General features: G+C 41.5%; 1 protein-coding gene across 1 annotated transcript in view; it reads left to right on the top strand.

Moving 5' to 3' along the window:
• The window catches only part of pdlim2 (PDZ and LIM domain 2 (mystique)), a 34931-nt gene that overhangs the window by 9927 nt on the left and 9168 nt on the right, over positions 1-15836 (top strand). The window contains exons 4-6 of the mRNA XM_023394109.2: positions 3154-3247; positions 3727-3878; positions 5229-5292. Coding sequence (XP_023249877.1) covers positions 3154-3247; positions 3727-3878; positions 5229-5292 — 310 coding nt within the window. The remainder of the gene's footprint in view (positions 1-3153; positions 3248-3726; positions 3879-5228; positions 5293-15836) is intronic.

The following is a 15836-nucleotide window of genomic DNA, read 5'->3' as shown; positions in this document are numbered from 1 at the left end:
ATATATATATATATATATATATATATATATATATATATATATATATATATATACACACATATACATAATAAATTGCCATGCAACCTTCTGCAGCATAGCTCCCCATATGAATAACTTAAATGTCCCTAATTTTCTGTGTTTTCGCCAAGACCACAGTCTCCCCAGCTTCTGTCTTTCTCTACAATGATTTAACTTTATCATACAAGCACTGTACAAACAAAACAAGTGATTGTAATCAGGGGAAATGCCAGCATGTATGAGAGCCACACTGTTCCCTTCCCTGGGCCTTCTTAATAAACCCTGTTTTGAGATTTGCCAAGACCTTGTTTGGATGACAGGGAGTTGGCCACTACAAAGCTTTTCCTCTGAGTCAGGACTGCTCTTGGCTGGCATTTTGATTAAAGGTCCTCCCTAAATTCTCATTTCTTGTCACCGTTGCTCCTCGTCACTCTTTTTCTTATTGCACACAGACGCACACACTCACAATCATGCACACACACCCTCTCACACACACATGCCTTCACATACTTCCTCCTTGGATGTCCTACGTACATGTGAGTGCATTTTTCCCTGCTGACCTCATGTCTCCCACCAAACCAGAAAAAACCCCATTGCTCCTTGCCTTCCCTGGATAATGCCACTGTGTATCTCTGCCATGTCTTCAATCTCACTCTGTTAACTGTCTGTGATTTTCAGCACTTAGACTCCTGCGCACCTCACAGGCTCCTGTTTTAACGCTGCTCATCAAGCATATTACCTATTTGAATTGTGTTCAAACAAACTCTCGTGAGGTCTGTAAACTGAGTAGCATAAACTGTAATGTTTGATTTGTTCTTGTTTAGTTGAGATCACTCCCTTTTTCCAGCTCCACATCTGGTTGGCATTTTATCCTCATCAAACCGGCAGTGATGTGGGTACTGACCGTCATCACACAGATGGTGTTGCCCACTGGAAGAAGCTGGCATCAGCCCATCCTTAGAATAGAAAAGTGTTGTTTTTAGGCGTGTCTACAGCTTTATACAGACGCAGCAGTTTATTGTTGGTGCATCTTGTAACATGGTCGTAGCAGACTTTGCTAACTGAAGATATTTTTCGTGACAAAACAACCACTCCTTCACTGTCTTGTGATTGACCCTGGAAGCTTATTAGATGGGCTTTGCTAGCAGCCTTGTGAATGATGTCAGGTTGACCAAAGCATTTGTCACTCAGGGTATAGCTTCACCACACAGATATACTGCTACAATACAGATTTTTCTTTTTGATACTGAGATGTTGTTATATGCATGCATGTACTGCGTTATGTGTGTGTCCATCCAGCAGGTAGCATTATCACATTTGATCACCAAAGATTCAGAACACTTGATGTGAAAGTGCTGTTGCTACAATGACAAATGCCATACAGACCTGACTGCAGTACTCTGCACTATGCTTGATTGGTAAAGCAGTAGGACCTCGGAAAGTCGGGTAAATGGTAAAGTAAATTTTGTCCATACAGCCCAAAATCACAATTGTGCCTTATAGGGCTTTAAAATTTAAAAAAAAAAAAAGGAACTGGTACTGATCAAAAAACTGTAACGCACTAAAAGTTGGGTTCAAGTTTTGTAGTCTTGTTTATTTATTATCGATCAGAAAGTTCTGGGTTTTTTTTTTTTTTAATTTTGCACAGCAAGTGACCATCTTTGTTAAATGAAATGCAGGAACTTGTAGGAAAATGTGATTGTTTCTAAAAGTAAAGTATGGGGAAAAAAAAAAAAAAATCACTTTTGCAATTTAGGTATCACACTAGTACTAGTATCAAAAAATGCCCACTCCTTTTTAAAGCAGTGGCTTGCCTCATCCTAAATACTGGTCACAGGTTGACATATAGTTTGTACATTTTGTCTCCCGAGGATTTGAATCCTTTGAACTCGGGTCAGTATTAAGTGTCTCAATATTTCAGTTCTCAGAAGGTAGAGGTATTTTTTTACAGTGCACACGTTTAAAGAATCTGCCTCAGGCAAGTGAGTGTGAGAAGTCAGGTCCCCTCCATGACAGCTGTGAACAGCTAATATCAGCTAAAGGTTTCAAGTGCTTATTTAAGTTGGTTTCACATCTCTGTGGTATAAAGCCGTTCAGCATTTTGACCAGAAATTCTTCTGTAAAGGAAGCCTGTAACCACAGGTCATTGGGTGTAGACTAGATACTGATCTGATCACTGTTTCCTTGTCTAAAGACTTTAGACACTGTCTCTGTCTCTGTGTTCTGATGAACATGGCAGGAAGTGAAAGTTTAAAATACAAGGTGAGCATTTTTCAGCTGTGCAGTTCCTGATTGAAAGCAATGAGTTTTTCAGGCCTGCCACATATCTATAATAAAAGTAATAATATCTCTCCTAGAGGAAGAAATGTCTTACGGCTCCTGTATCAGTTTCTGTCTTCTTGCCATCTCTCTCCTGCACACAGTATGTGGAGCCCAGGCCACGAGAGGTGTGTTTCTGGGTGATTTACCACAGGCATCCAGGCCTTTCTGTGTGCCTCATTACCCCGAGCTCAACCAAGAGCCAGTCAGCCTCTGGCCCTGCAGCCAGGGGGGCACTGTGTGTTTGTATTGGCTCTTATACTGCCCATATTTTCCCCTCCAAATTCAATGATGGAACTGCTTACAGAATGTGTTTTCTATTTAAGTAAAGCAAAAGTGACTAGTTGGACAGACAAGATCCATCAGGGGAGTAATTTCAGAGCCTGCAGTACTCTTCTTTAGCACTGATCTCTAAGATTCATGGAAACATAATGATGGATCCTCGCCAGAACACTGGCAAAAGAGATGTCCAAAAAATGATGTTTTTATTTTTACTAGCCTGTCTTTCAAATAAAGTTAATTTAGACTAATAACACTGATTATTTTTCCTTCACTCAGCATTTTACTTGCACTTTCTTGAACATGATATTGCATACTTTGAGTTCATCAGCTTGTGTGTAAATGTCATTTAGACCAAGTTTAAAGACCTTGCTTATTTATTTAACATGAACTTCCTTACAGCCTTAGATGAGTTTTTGTTTTTATTCTGTTTTTGAAATTCAGCAGTAATGGGATCAGACTTTATCCCACTGGCTACATAGATGGAAAATGAAACTTTGGGTAGTCCAATATTAGCAGTGTTGACAGTCATTTGATTTCTATGGTTTTCTGTCTCTCAAGACCTGAACCTTCCAGCCGTGGACAGACCAACGGCATCAGCACCCCTGAACAGCTCACCGGACGCTTCCAGGTCAGTGCTGCAGCTCCACAGGAGCTTTAATCTATCTACAGTTTGTTTTGATTATCCAACATCATATGGTAAATTGATGTCCAGGACAGTATTCTCCATCTCTTTTTGCTCCACAACATTGCTCACAAGTGCCTGCAATATTTGGATATTGTGTTTTGACTACACAGGGTATTCTGCTTCATTTCTACTACTGCACACATCTGTTTTATACATATTTTTTTATTTTACTGTTCTCAGGATGGAAGCAATACAAGACATTGTAGTAATTTAGTGCTTGTTCCTGTGTTTTATTGAGATGAGTTCCAAAGAACCACCTTCAGTACATGGTGATACTGACTTACACACGATACATTTATTTGTCTGTCTGTCGACATTCTCACAGGTGTCCATTATGCCTCTCTCTTAAGCCTTTCAGTAGGATCATGTTACATTCAATAGATACTAATGCAGTAACATTCCTCTGATGTGATGTTTTGCAGGAGGCAGTAATAGTGAGTCGAGATGAGAACCAGAACTATAGAGAGTATACCATCTCCAGCCCTGCATCCCTGTCCCCTGGACCTTATTCTCCAGATCCTCCTGCCAGCCCTGACGGGAAGAGGGAGAGGCTGACTCCCACCATCAACAAGAGGTAGCTCCCTTAACCTGCCGTTTTTGACATCAGTGTAAATCATCACCATGTTGAAGCATCAAATTTGATTTAATTGTATATCTGATAGAAATCAGACATTACTGTTTAAGTTTGTTTAAGAGTTTTGGGCAGATATCATGTAACATCAGTAAAACTTTCAAAGATTGGAAATTATATTAAAGAAAAAAGAACTCAAATATTGGCTTGTCTGTGGCCATTGGTGTTGGACAGATGCTGAACTCTCGGCCAGCATGTCCGTTCCTACATTATTACTGTGTTTACCAAGGTTGTAATGAAAGCAAAGGATTAGACTGTCTGAAGTCACACGCATACAGTCTGGTTACTTGTAAATTGCAGGTTTGAAGAACCCGCCTGAGAGATAAGATTAAAACTAATTCCTCCAGCATGAACATAGTCTAAGATAAAGTCTTAAGACATAGTTGAGCTCGACATTTCAGATGGACAGTCTTGTTTTTTTCAGAAACTCGTTCATTCACTGCTTAAACAGGCTTACATCTGGACAAAAGGCTGCAACAAGTGCTCTCTTGACTCCACAACAGGCTCAGAGTCAATAGGTATGGGAATAACAGACAGAAAGTGGAGCCATGGGATTGTACTGTAGTAACAAAGGATATGCACAGGATATCACATTCCACCGTTTGCATTCACTTTAACAAAAGGCAGAATGTGGAACGTTCACCATGCTTTCTCTATGCATGGACATTTGTTGACTCTCCTGGACAACTGTTAGTTGGTCAGAGTTCAAATCCAGATTTTCTCCCATGTCTGGACTGATGAAGTTTTCTGGCCCTGCACTTATGTGATTTTTATTCTTAGTTTTAAGATGAATTGTAATTATATTTAAACAGTTTTTCATCGTAAACACTTACATCTCTATGTCATCATATAATATTACAGCAATGATTTTAGGAATTATTTATTTCTAGGGCTGCACAATTAATTGATATGTTATTAAAATCACAATATGGCCAAGTGCAATATCCAAATTGCAGATTTGATAACTGTAATATGCTATGCAACATACCATAAATGAAGCATTGTGGCGCTACAGAGATGCCTTGGCCTACAAATCATGTTGTCCAGATGTAAACAAACATGGTTGTTTGGTGCAAGACGCAAAAAAAATTATACATACATTATATGTATTTTTATATCATACGTCAATTCTTCTGTATCAGTTTTACATTCGCATCATCTGAAAATCCAATATTGAGATCAAACAGTGGGCTTTATTCGCAGCATTGTCCACAATAGCCTTATACACACAGTTGCACATAAGTAACATACTTATACATGAATCATTGAGTGTCTGTTGTCTTTACATTGTAGTGTCCAGCTGCGCTCCTGGTCTCCAGAGGACAAGAGTAACAGGCTGTCCAGACCACTGTCACAGGTTGGTTTCAGTTAAATCTTCTTGTTTCTTTCTAACTACAATTTTTGACGCAGGTTTAGCTGTCTGAGATTTTCAGTCCAAAGTTTCCTATGATTTGGTCGGTCAAGAAGTGTCCACCCTGCAATGGAAAAGCAGCTGAACTCCAGCTATATAATGTCTTTAATTAGATGGGGACAATTCTGAGTGAGCATGAAATTACTCTCCCCACTAACCAGAGAAAATTGTGTCATGATGTATAGGAATCAGGATTATTGTCTGGGTCCATGGACCACATAGTTTTTGAGGTAGTAGTGCAGTATACTGGATAAATTTGTGCACATGTCCTCACAAAGTCAATCTTCCATTCAAATTTAGCTGCAGTTTTAGGCTGGAGTTCACTCAGACAGTACAGTTGAAGGTTTTTGTGCTCTCTCTACCTCTCTGTGAGATGTATTTATTTTGACTGCGCTGCCCTCAGCTGTAAGAATAACATCTGAATTCTTAGCCTTTCCTCTTGAATTGTTGCTCTGATGCCACAGAAGATGCCCTACTAAGGGTTTGTGGACTTGGGTGTGCTGTATGCAGACTTCACAGTAGAATCAGGATATGGAGAGGCTTTGACATTTTTATAGAAGGGAGTGCATAAACTAAAAAGGTCAGTCTTTGAAAATATCTGACATTAAGATGAACAACAGTCTTGACCTGTTGCATTCAGAGCCTGCTCCCAGAAAAAAATGATTGCTTTCTTTTTAAAACAATGGCCTTAACCTTTTTAGTTGTCTGAATGGAGACTCATTAGTCTCAGCAAGCAATAAAATATGGAGAGTGGTAAAATACAGACTTGAGGTTATCATAAGACTGCAGCTAAACTATGCTGTACTTATTTACCATTCCAGCACCAAAACCAAGAGAGGGGGGGGGCTCAGGCGTCTGGAAAAACTTCAGTGAGTTAGAGAGAAAATGCTGTGGGAAAGTTCATCATGAGCTATTTGAGCTATGCCTACATGCTTAGTCTCAAGCACGGGTCCCACTGAAGACAGAACATGTGAGATGACAGAGGAAAAAACATAGAAGACCTTTTGTAACGACACAAGGAATTCCAGCCATTTTTATAACTCTGGACATTACATAAAGTTAGACAAATATGCAGAGGTTTGAACTTGAAAACATCCAAGTGTCCCTTCTAAGAGGCCACTTGCTGAGAAGGTCCATTTTTAAAGTTTCTCTTCGTGTTTGGGATTCTTTGTGTTGTTTATATGTTAAATGGGATTCAGATGCACTGTCACTCACAGCCATGTCCAGTCTCTGAGAGTGGTGGCTTGCGTCAGAGAGGTTTTTGATCTTTTTCACACTGGGAGAAAGATGAGCCAGTCTTGCCATGATGTAACTGGGGTCCAAGTGGGTCTTCCGAGAATCTTATTGCTTTTTATTGAACAGTTTTGGCTAGTCTTTATGGAAATAAAATACATCTGTCAGTCATGAAATATGGTCCCAGCAAAATGTAATCTTCAGCAATGTAAGACAGAAACCCTTCTAATAACTAATTCAATGTGACTCTCATGACATGTTGTCTCTTTTCAAGTAGTTTTAGAGCAGTTGGGGTTTGCAGGACGTCTGTGTGTGCAGAGAGGAATCAGCTCTCTGACCTGCCCGTTATTTTGGCAGATTCAGTTGACATGAGTGTGATATGTGATGTTCACTCGCCGACTGACGCCTCCGACAGACGCTGGAGATAATAGAGCTGTTTAGTGTCAAGTCCTTACACTTGGAAGTGAATTGGCTTGTCTGTGCCTCGGGTCCCTCCTCGGCTGGAAAGCAATTATAAATAAACCATTCGAAATTCCACTTAATGAATTTCACCACTGAGTTTTGAAGCTGTTAAAAAGTTACTCCACTGATTTTTAGAAAGACCAGTTGTCACGGAGAATACCTTTTTAATGTGTTCTGTGGCTCTGTAGGAAGCCTTTTAAAGTCTGAGAAAATAACCTTGATTATGTCATCAAGGTTATTTTGAGTTGGTCCTGAGAGCGTTTACCAGCCAGGCACAGTTTAATGAAAGCTGCTTTTGCATTATGGGAAATGTAGGATTCAGCCAAAAGTCAGGTTATCTTCCCTCTGCTGCTTCGGGTTTGTCTCTTGTCAGTCCTCCAACTTAATGAAAGCACAGTGCCAAATTGGTGGAGCATTGTTTAAACTCCATTGTTTTTTTCACATCCAGCCCTTTGACTAAATGGTGTAATGATCTATAATAGTTCAGTTACAAATGCGGAATTCAGCTTACTGATATTACATTGCAGGTTTATCATTGTATTGTTTCTCCTGAATGCACTGCAAGCCTCTGTGAAATAAAGATGCTGGATTTTCTTTCTTTTTTTTTTTTCTTTTTCATCAATCCAAAACCACGTTCAAAAAGCCACCGTGGAGTTATAGTGAGGCTGCGGCCAGCAAGCCACGGTGGGGCAAACTTCCGTATTGGCCAACCAAAAAACACATTAGGAGCTATGTTGTGGCTGAAAGCTCCATCAGTGAACCTCTAGGAATGAACTTGCTCCTGTCATGGCTGTCCGTCCCGGACGGCCTCGCATGTTTGTGGTATTTATGGAGTCGCCTGTTCTCCCATTCTCCCTACCATTTTTTTTTTTTAATTCAACCTTTTCTCTCATTTTTCTTATGTTGGAATTCATATCCTCTGGTAGACATTACATTCCTTCTCTCTCTCCACTCACAGTATCAACTTGGCTTTTCCCCACTTTTCTTAACTGTTCAATCAGTATCTTAATAATATTAATAAATTAGGCTTTGCGGTGGCAGCATTACCATAATTTGAATCTATGCTTTGTCCACCCTTTCTTCCTTTTTCTGGTCTAAAAGCTGATCTGGATTGCTTGCTCTGCCGTCTTTGCCTGTCAGCCCTGGTGTTTACCATCATGCAGCCTAGTGGATGAGAATTTGGGGTTTTGGCTGACCCCTTCCTCCAAGGGATGTCTACCCTGGTTTTAAAGCGGTGACGAGCCTCCTGCCACAGCGCTGTGATTAGTGAGTGCAGTTCTTTCAGAGCGCTCAGTGGGGAAATGGCTAGGGAGAGGCCTGCCATGGGCACACTGTGTATTATGCTGCTGGGGCTGGCAGGAACACAGCAGCCCAGTGAGCGCTGAGATGTGGAGCCTCCATGACAAGGGCCTCTGTCCTGCCTGAGAGGTGCAGAGTGCTGCTCTATCAGGTGATCAGCCTCTCTGAAAAGCTCCTAAAAGGCTTTTCCACCCCTGTTTTGGCTCCCTTAGTGAGGAGAGTGGGATGCGCAACAGGATCCCCCGTTTTCCAGGGTGTTGGATATCCTGAGAAAAAGCCCCTGTACAATAGTGGCTGTGATTGCAGAGGCTGTGGAAGGCTGGTGCTGAGTTTTCCCTCACGTCACAACGCTTGTCGTTGTGTGATGGGAGCTGGAAGAGGTGGTGAAGGGGGGGGTGGCTGCTGACGTTCCCAAACTGTACTTAGGCCATCACACCACTCTGCTGAAAAACACAGCAATGTCCTTTGTGCCTCATCATGGAGTCTTAACTGCATGCCTAAGAACACATGTGGGATAATATACAAAGAATTGTGGGTTTAAAATGGACAATGCATGTAATGACTTACATAGGCAAAAGCCCTTGACTTGAATGCAATTGGCCTTTTCTACACATTTTTACATGTGTATACTACATACTGGAAGGAGCTTTTCCAGCTCCTATGGTAATTGATGATTGATGATTTTTGTTTGTTAGTGCATCCAACATTTATTACCTGCTATTACTTGACTGCAAAAATATTTCCCCATTTTCCTGCATTGATTTTTAATCAGAAGATTTGGGTTCAAGTTCGTGTGGCAGGAACCATCCACTCTGTTGAAGCAACAGTCCCAGCAACTGCAGAGAGTTAAAATGCATCGCCACTGAAATACATTGGAAACCCTGGTAGGAATAAATAAGTAAAGCTGTTTCCATCTATGATTCCAAAGTGGCATTGGTGGACTTTATTATGTGTAAGATTGTACCCTGCAGTTTTGTTTTGTCATGCCATGATGTGGCCAGCTATTTTCATGGGATTTAGTAAAATGAGCAAAGTTATCCTAGATTCCTGAAAGCCAAGCATGAGATTGTATCTGGACTGGCCCGGGCACCATCATGATTCAGAGCATCTGTTTATATCATCAAGAAGTGACCACAACAGGATCTCTGTTGCGATGAGCAGGGCCAAAACCAAACTGCTTTTCACGAGACATGACCCGTCACTGGGCCATTAGGACCAGGCTCCATGTCTGGGTTCGCAGTTGCTGCACTTTGAGGTTCCTGAGGGTTGCCTTAGCGGGCTGCCTGATCCTGTGCTGGGTTAGGAAGGCAGCTTTATAAATATTCCTTCTTGTCTAGGATGGGCAGCTTTGTAGGGTGACACTCAGTTTTTGGGTCTGTGCAGACCAAACTCTTCCTCTGTGTGCTAAATTGGGTGGAGTGGCCTTGGCAGTATGACATGTGTCACTAAACTCTTTATCCAGGCAGGACATGGTAAGTATCTGTACATCCTCTATCCCATACATTTGTCCGTCACCCATTCTCCTCTCAGCAGGCCAGCCTACACACCAGCAGCTGGCTTTGTCCTGCTCTATTCTGGAGGTTGTGGTGGACTGGAGTGCAAAGCTGCGGTCATCGCTTTGGAACAGAAATGGAGAGTTGTCTTGAAGGAATAGAACCAAGTTTATGATTTTTTTTTTTTTTTTTAATTCTTAAATGGACTCAAAAGTAAAACTTTATATTGCGTGCATTGTTGGGTGAAGAGTGAGAAAGTCTTGGTAAAATGTACCTCACCTGTCGTGGCTTCTCCTCCAGCACGAAATACAGATATGCATATCTTTTCCTTGACGACGATGGCTTGGAATGATGTACTATTTCAGGATTGACATGAGTGGGGCTGCTGTTTGGTTTGGCAGGCCGCTGCTGTTCTAAGCCAAGCCAGTGTCAGGGGAGCGATGCTGGCTGTGGCCACGGTGGAGGGATGTTTTCTTCTTCTTCTTCTCTGCACAGTGAGCTCTGTGACTGGACAGCGTGAGGCCTCTTCACGTGGACTCGTAGCCGTTAAGCTTGGGGACCATTGTGGCCCCTACGCGGGCAGCATGCCTCTCCTCATCCCCACTGATTGATCAGCACGCCTGTTTTTCTTTCCCCTGGAGTGGAAAAGCAAACTGGGGCACTTTTGATTCCCCATGCTTTCCAGGCCCCCGGGCGCACTCATGGGGACATTTGGCCGTGTGAGTTTATGGGGAAATGTTGGCTGGGAGAGATGGCCTTTTTACTATTTGGTGATGTTTACGAAGGTGGTTGAGCAGTATGTCAACATTCCAAAAGTTGTTGTCAAGGCAACGACCTGTATAACTGCCCCTCAGTGTATTCACGCCAACAAAAACAGACATGTCAGCATATATTCCCCCAGTTTTACACAGGACAACACCTACGTTTTAGGGTAATGGTTACTATGGCTGCATATTTTTGGTCATAAATCATAATTGTTAAGCTGGTAAAATGGCATCTGCAGTTAACACTGAAGAATAATTCTGCTACACTCAGACACCATAAATGATGTCTTGCTGACATTTTCGATTTATGTTTTGGCCGTTGGCGGGAATTCCTGTTGAAATATGAGAATTAAGCTATACTCCATCATATTGTATTGCATTATAAGTCATAGTACTATGTTGTTCAGTACAGTTACTATACCTCTGTGTGAAACCAGAGAGTAAGACATACCAGATGGTTTGTGTCTAATTATTGCAGTTGTGATATGTTGGACTCATGAACTATTAGAGCCTTTTTATGAAGGCTTTATGATGGCTTTAATTCAGCTTCTTTGATTGTTGTTGTTGTTGTCTTTTTTTTTTTTTTGCATATGAAAAGAGGCATCCAAGCCACCATAAATTAAAAGTTTCATGAAGTCCAGCGATTTTAGTCCCACCATAATGAACTCCAGATGTCTGATGAGCTTGATATGCTGCTTGAGTCAGAGCCTTGTGGGGAATTTAATAGGGACGAAAAATGTGTTGCTTGTAGCACCCTTCGTGAATAAATAAACGCTCAGACTCGTATTCATTCTTCATTGTGTGTCTGACTTTTGGTGGCAGTGTAGGTGAGTGCCTCCCCCAGACCACCTACACTTTGATCACATGAGACGGCTTTGGCTTCTCTCTGGGTCTGAAAGTATTCACTGTGCCATTACTTCCTCCACAATTCACACATTCAGGTTTATCCACATTTATCATGTGCTGAGCTTCAGGAATCACGGATGTTAAATTAAAGATGCAGTACAGAATAACTGTTACTTGATGTTCTTGTTGTCAAACATGTCTTGGAGCATTTACCTGTAAACTCTTTGGCACGTATTTTGAAGTAAGACTGGAAAAAGTCCCACAGGCTGAAAGTTTAAAAAAAAAAAAGTAAATGTTGAACTGTTATAGCTCACAGTGGAAACAGTGCACAGAGGTACTTACTGTATGCTCATAGTCATCCTGTTGTCCTCATCTTTCTGCTGTTCATTTGGCCTCTAATCTTCTACATATGGTTTATATCTGTAGCAGTCTGATGGTGTGTGGCCGTGGTGAATGAAGGGGGGGGGTGGGGGTGGTATTAGCACTCGCATCACAAAGATCTGTCACTTCATTTCATGTTATTGAATGCTGCACTATGTAAGCCTGTGCCAAGAATTTATATGTAGAGAGCATTATAAAGGATTGAGAAGACTGAGCTTGCCTACTAAAGCTTACTCCACGTACTGCAGGATGAACTGGGTCCGGTATATGAACAGTTTTACATTCCTGTTTTGAAAAAGGTAAACTAAGTATGCCTTAGGTTAGAAAACTAGATGTAGCTTTTGTGTAGTAAATGCTGTTTTTGAAAATGCATGTGTAAAATTGGGGCTCACCACTTGAAGCACGGTTTATATTCCAATCAGCACTTTAGTCTGAGACCCTCCATAAAGCAGCTGCATTAGGATACGAGGCAATAAAAAAGGTAAAGAATGTTAATGACATGAATTTTAATATAAAATGATGCCCTGTGTTCAGTCATAGATTGTGTTTATTTGTTACAGAATGTGGACACAATAATGAGGCATCGCTCAGACATAATTACAAGCCGGGGTCCATCAGTGACAGTGGATAACGAGTAGGTTACCGTCAGCCTCAGGTCTTTGCTCAGGACCTCCACCAATGCACACGGCTGGATAGGAAACAGTGTACACAGCTCTGATTATTACCTAGCCCAGGATGTCTGCTGTCCCCTGCCTCATTTTAGTTTTGCAGTCATGTCTGTGGTGGAGACGGTGAATAAGCAGTTATAGCACTTTCTTACAGCGGTACCAAGCTTCCCAAAAATAAAAGCTCCTCTAAGCATTGCTCTTGTGTGCTGCTGGCCCATGCCCTGTAATTGAAGCTGCTGGGTGGTAATGATGATGATGCAGAGTGGCTTGCATGGAGCCAGACTGAAGGCTCCTCCACTTGCACTGTCCCCAACGTCTCCCATGGGCCTTGATCTGAAACAGCTGCCCTCACTTCAGTTTGCCATTTCCTGTTTGTTTGTTTGTTTGTTTGTTTGTGTCTTGAAGAAGCAAATCATAGAAGGAGGCTTGTTGGTGTTTGAGTGATTCTCTTGCATGTTTTGACTGTTCGTCCTCCACCCCTCCCCCCCTCCTGTACCAAGTCTTTTCTTGAGCATAAGCCAGTCACTTAGTCATTCATTCACTTGAATCAATCTGGTGATGTCAGATTAAGTGTAGCCTATTTGTTGTTCTAAAAGATCTTTTATGTGACTTCAAGTGTAACAAGGCGGGGGGGGGGGGGTTAAATTATATATCCTTAATCTTTTTAAATTAATAAATCACTGATGTAAACTGTTAGTTTAGTAGGTGCCATTAAGGGTTGGCACAATTATTGTGGTAGGACTCTCCCTTCATATACTGCTTTGGGAAATGTGGCTTGCCAAGGCTTGTCGGGTTGCACCTGTCTTGGCTGGCGATGCCAATCATGTGTTCAGAATAGGACGGCACACGAGAAGTGACACATTTTGTTTTTGTATTTTCACATATACAAGCCCAGCTTATTCCTGCTACTGTCGCATTTTACTGACATGCAAGGGTATACTCTGTCTCTCGCCCAATGCATGCTGGGATAGGCTCCAGCCCCCCTCGCCTCTGCCAGGGATAAAGTGGGTTTACAAAATGGATGGATGATTCAAATAAAAAGCAGGCTTCAGCACAACCTTCTGCAACTAGTCTGTTGTCTTTGCTGCAGATGTTGTACTGCTGCACAAGGACACATCCAGCAGAAAGAAAGATTTGTACATGAAGTACTTATATCTCTATAATATTAAATCACTCAATAATAAAAAATAATTAGTCCTTATGTATTATCTATTTAAAGATTTGGCTGACAGAAGCCATGCAACATTCACAAAGAGCCCTTCAATGGTCATCGTGTTTTCATTCAGATGTTGCTCAGTTCTCGGACCTCGGATTTCGGCAAATAGAGAAATTTCTTATGTGAAATACCCAAAACTGCTCTAACTTAAAATAGTGTTTTTGTGTAGGACCTCATTGTCCATACTAAGAAGCTGAATATGAAAATAGGTTTTGTGGGCCTTCTTAAAAAGGCAGAACCTTGTGTTTGATTGCAAGTCTTAAGTACAAAACTGTGTGGCAGACTCTTAGGTTAGATACGTTATTGCATATGTAGCTCAAGGCCAGCACAACATAACAGCGACTTGCCCTAATCATCCAGGGTATGTTGACTATGAACAGTGTTTCCTCTAGGATTTGTTTAAGCAGCGGGGCCATGGGTATCCCAAAACTCACTTTTTTTTGTTCAAAATTCAGTGCATAAATAACTTTAGGGGTGCAATGGAAATTGATCAAATAAGGTGTTTTTCCTGAATAAAGAGTTGGAAACATTAACAAGCAAAATGTATTTATTTATTTGAATACAAAAAGTACATTACATTTTTAATTATTGCTCTCTGGATGTATTTAACAATTATGTAATTATGACAGTCATCACGATGTTGATACTGAACAAATACAGAAGATCATGGTTCAAAAATATAGTCTATAAACTTAAATTACTGAGAAGACGACATCTCACTGTACAAACTTCTTTTTTTTCTTCTTTTTACAAGCATTAACAGTGTTGTGCAGAGGAGACAACAACAACAGCCAAGTTATTTTAAGCCCGACGTCAAGTTATTAATTGGATTAACATTAATTAGTGGAAGCTGATACGACCACCAGTTTGTCATTTTAACGACTGAAAGCGACGCTCAGTACCGGCTAAGATGAGAAGCCGCAGCTGATGAGTTCTCCACTGCTTTGTTAATTATTATTAACACTGGAGCTTAGTGAACCTGTGTATCTTTCCATCCTTTTTTGCTGGCCTATGCAAGTGCAGTGGGATAGTATGGAAAGCTATCTACAGCTAAAGTTCTGGCAGTGGCCGCTCCTGCAAAATGTACATAGCGGAAACACTGATGAACTCCTGATTACAGTTCAATGCAGCTTTAATCAGAGCTTCCTCCTTTGGCCAGCCACAGGAACCAGGAAGAATTGGCTGATGATTTTCTCCAGTGGTCTCTCCCATCTCTGAACCATGCTCCCATCCAAGACAAAATAATAGGCTTTCCCCAGCTTGCCTTTGCCCCTCCCTAACTTTGATGGTGCATGAGACATAGGGCCATTGTTGGCACTGCCATGGTGCAGTTTACCAAAAACATTGCAGCTCTGAGATCAACCGTGTGTAATGGTTTGATGGCTTACAATGGACCAGTGATGATTTTAGAACAAAGATGTTTTGGATAGTGCAGTTTAAGGCCGTTGCCAGCCGTGCCATGGTTACTGCTATGAAATTCTGGCATCGGATAGTGCAGAATGGATGATGTTGATGGAATAACTGCTCAAGTTTTTTTTAACTTTCTAAGGTCAAGCTCAATCACAGCTGCATTCTCCCTGTCACAGAGGAGCGCTTGTTTTTTCTCTCTCCTTCCTTTTGTTTTTCTTTACTTCATTGCATTCCTCTGGAGTCTCGTAGATTAGACTTGTGATTTTATCCGTGAATTCTCCTGCTGTTGGAGAGCCTGAAGATCCACGCTCAGTAGCCAGACACTTATATAACATAGGTTTGGTTTGCATTAGTGTGGATTCATATGCACATACTGTGTGGCTTCACTAGGTCTTCCTGAAGGAATCCCTAAAGCATGCATCTCTATTGTGTATATGCCCTTGAGATTGGTTCACAGCAGGAGAGGACATGGATGTCTCTATTCTTGTACTCTGATGATATGGAATATGTGATGTTATGAGCCTGCAGTTATTGTGCTCAGTTTATCCTGGGAGGAATCACAGGGAGACTTCCCAACAATCGTTTCTGGTAAAGGCCTCCTGGCACGCACCGCTAATCTGCCCACTCGCTAAGGAGAAAGAAGAGGAAAATTGGACTCAATTGAGAACAGAGACATTGTTCAAAGAGTTGCTGAATTGGAAGCGGGTGCTGGCATTGG

Source organism: Seriola lalandi, unplaced genomic scaffold (genome assembly GCF_002814215.2).
Source record: "Seriola lalandi dorsalis isolate HSWRI2012SDOR001 ecotype SW California unplaced genomic scaffold, Sedor1 jcf7180002054945, whole genome shotgun sequence".
Lineage (NCBI taxonomy): Eukaryota > Metazoa > Chordata > Actinopteri > Carangiformes > Carangidae > Seriola > Seriola lalandi.
Note: the sequence above shows the minus strand (reverse complement) of the source record. Positions and strands in the feature narration are given on the sequence as shown.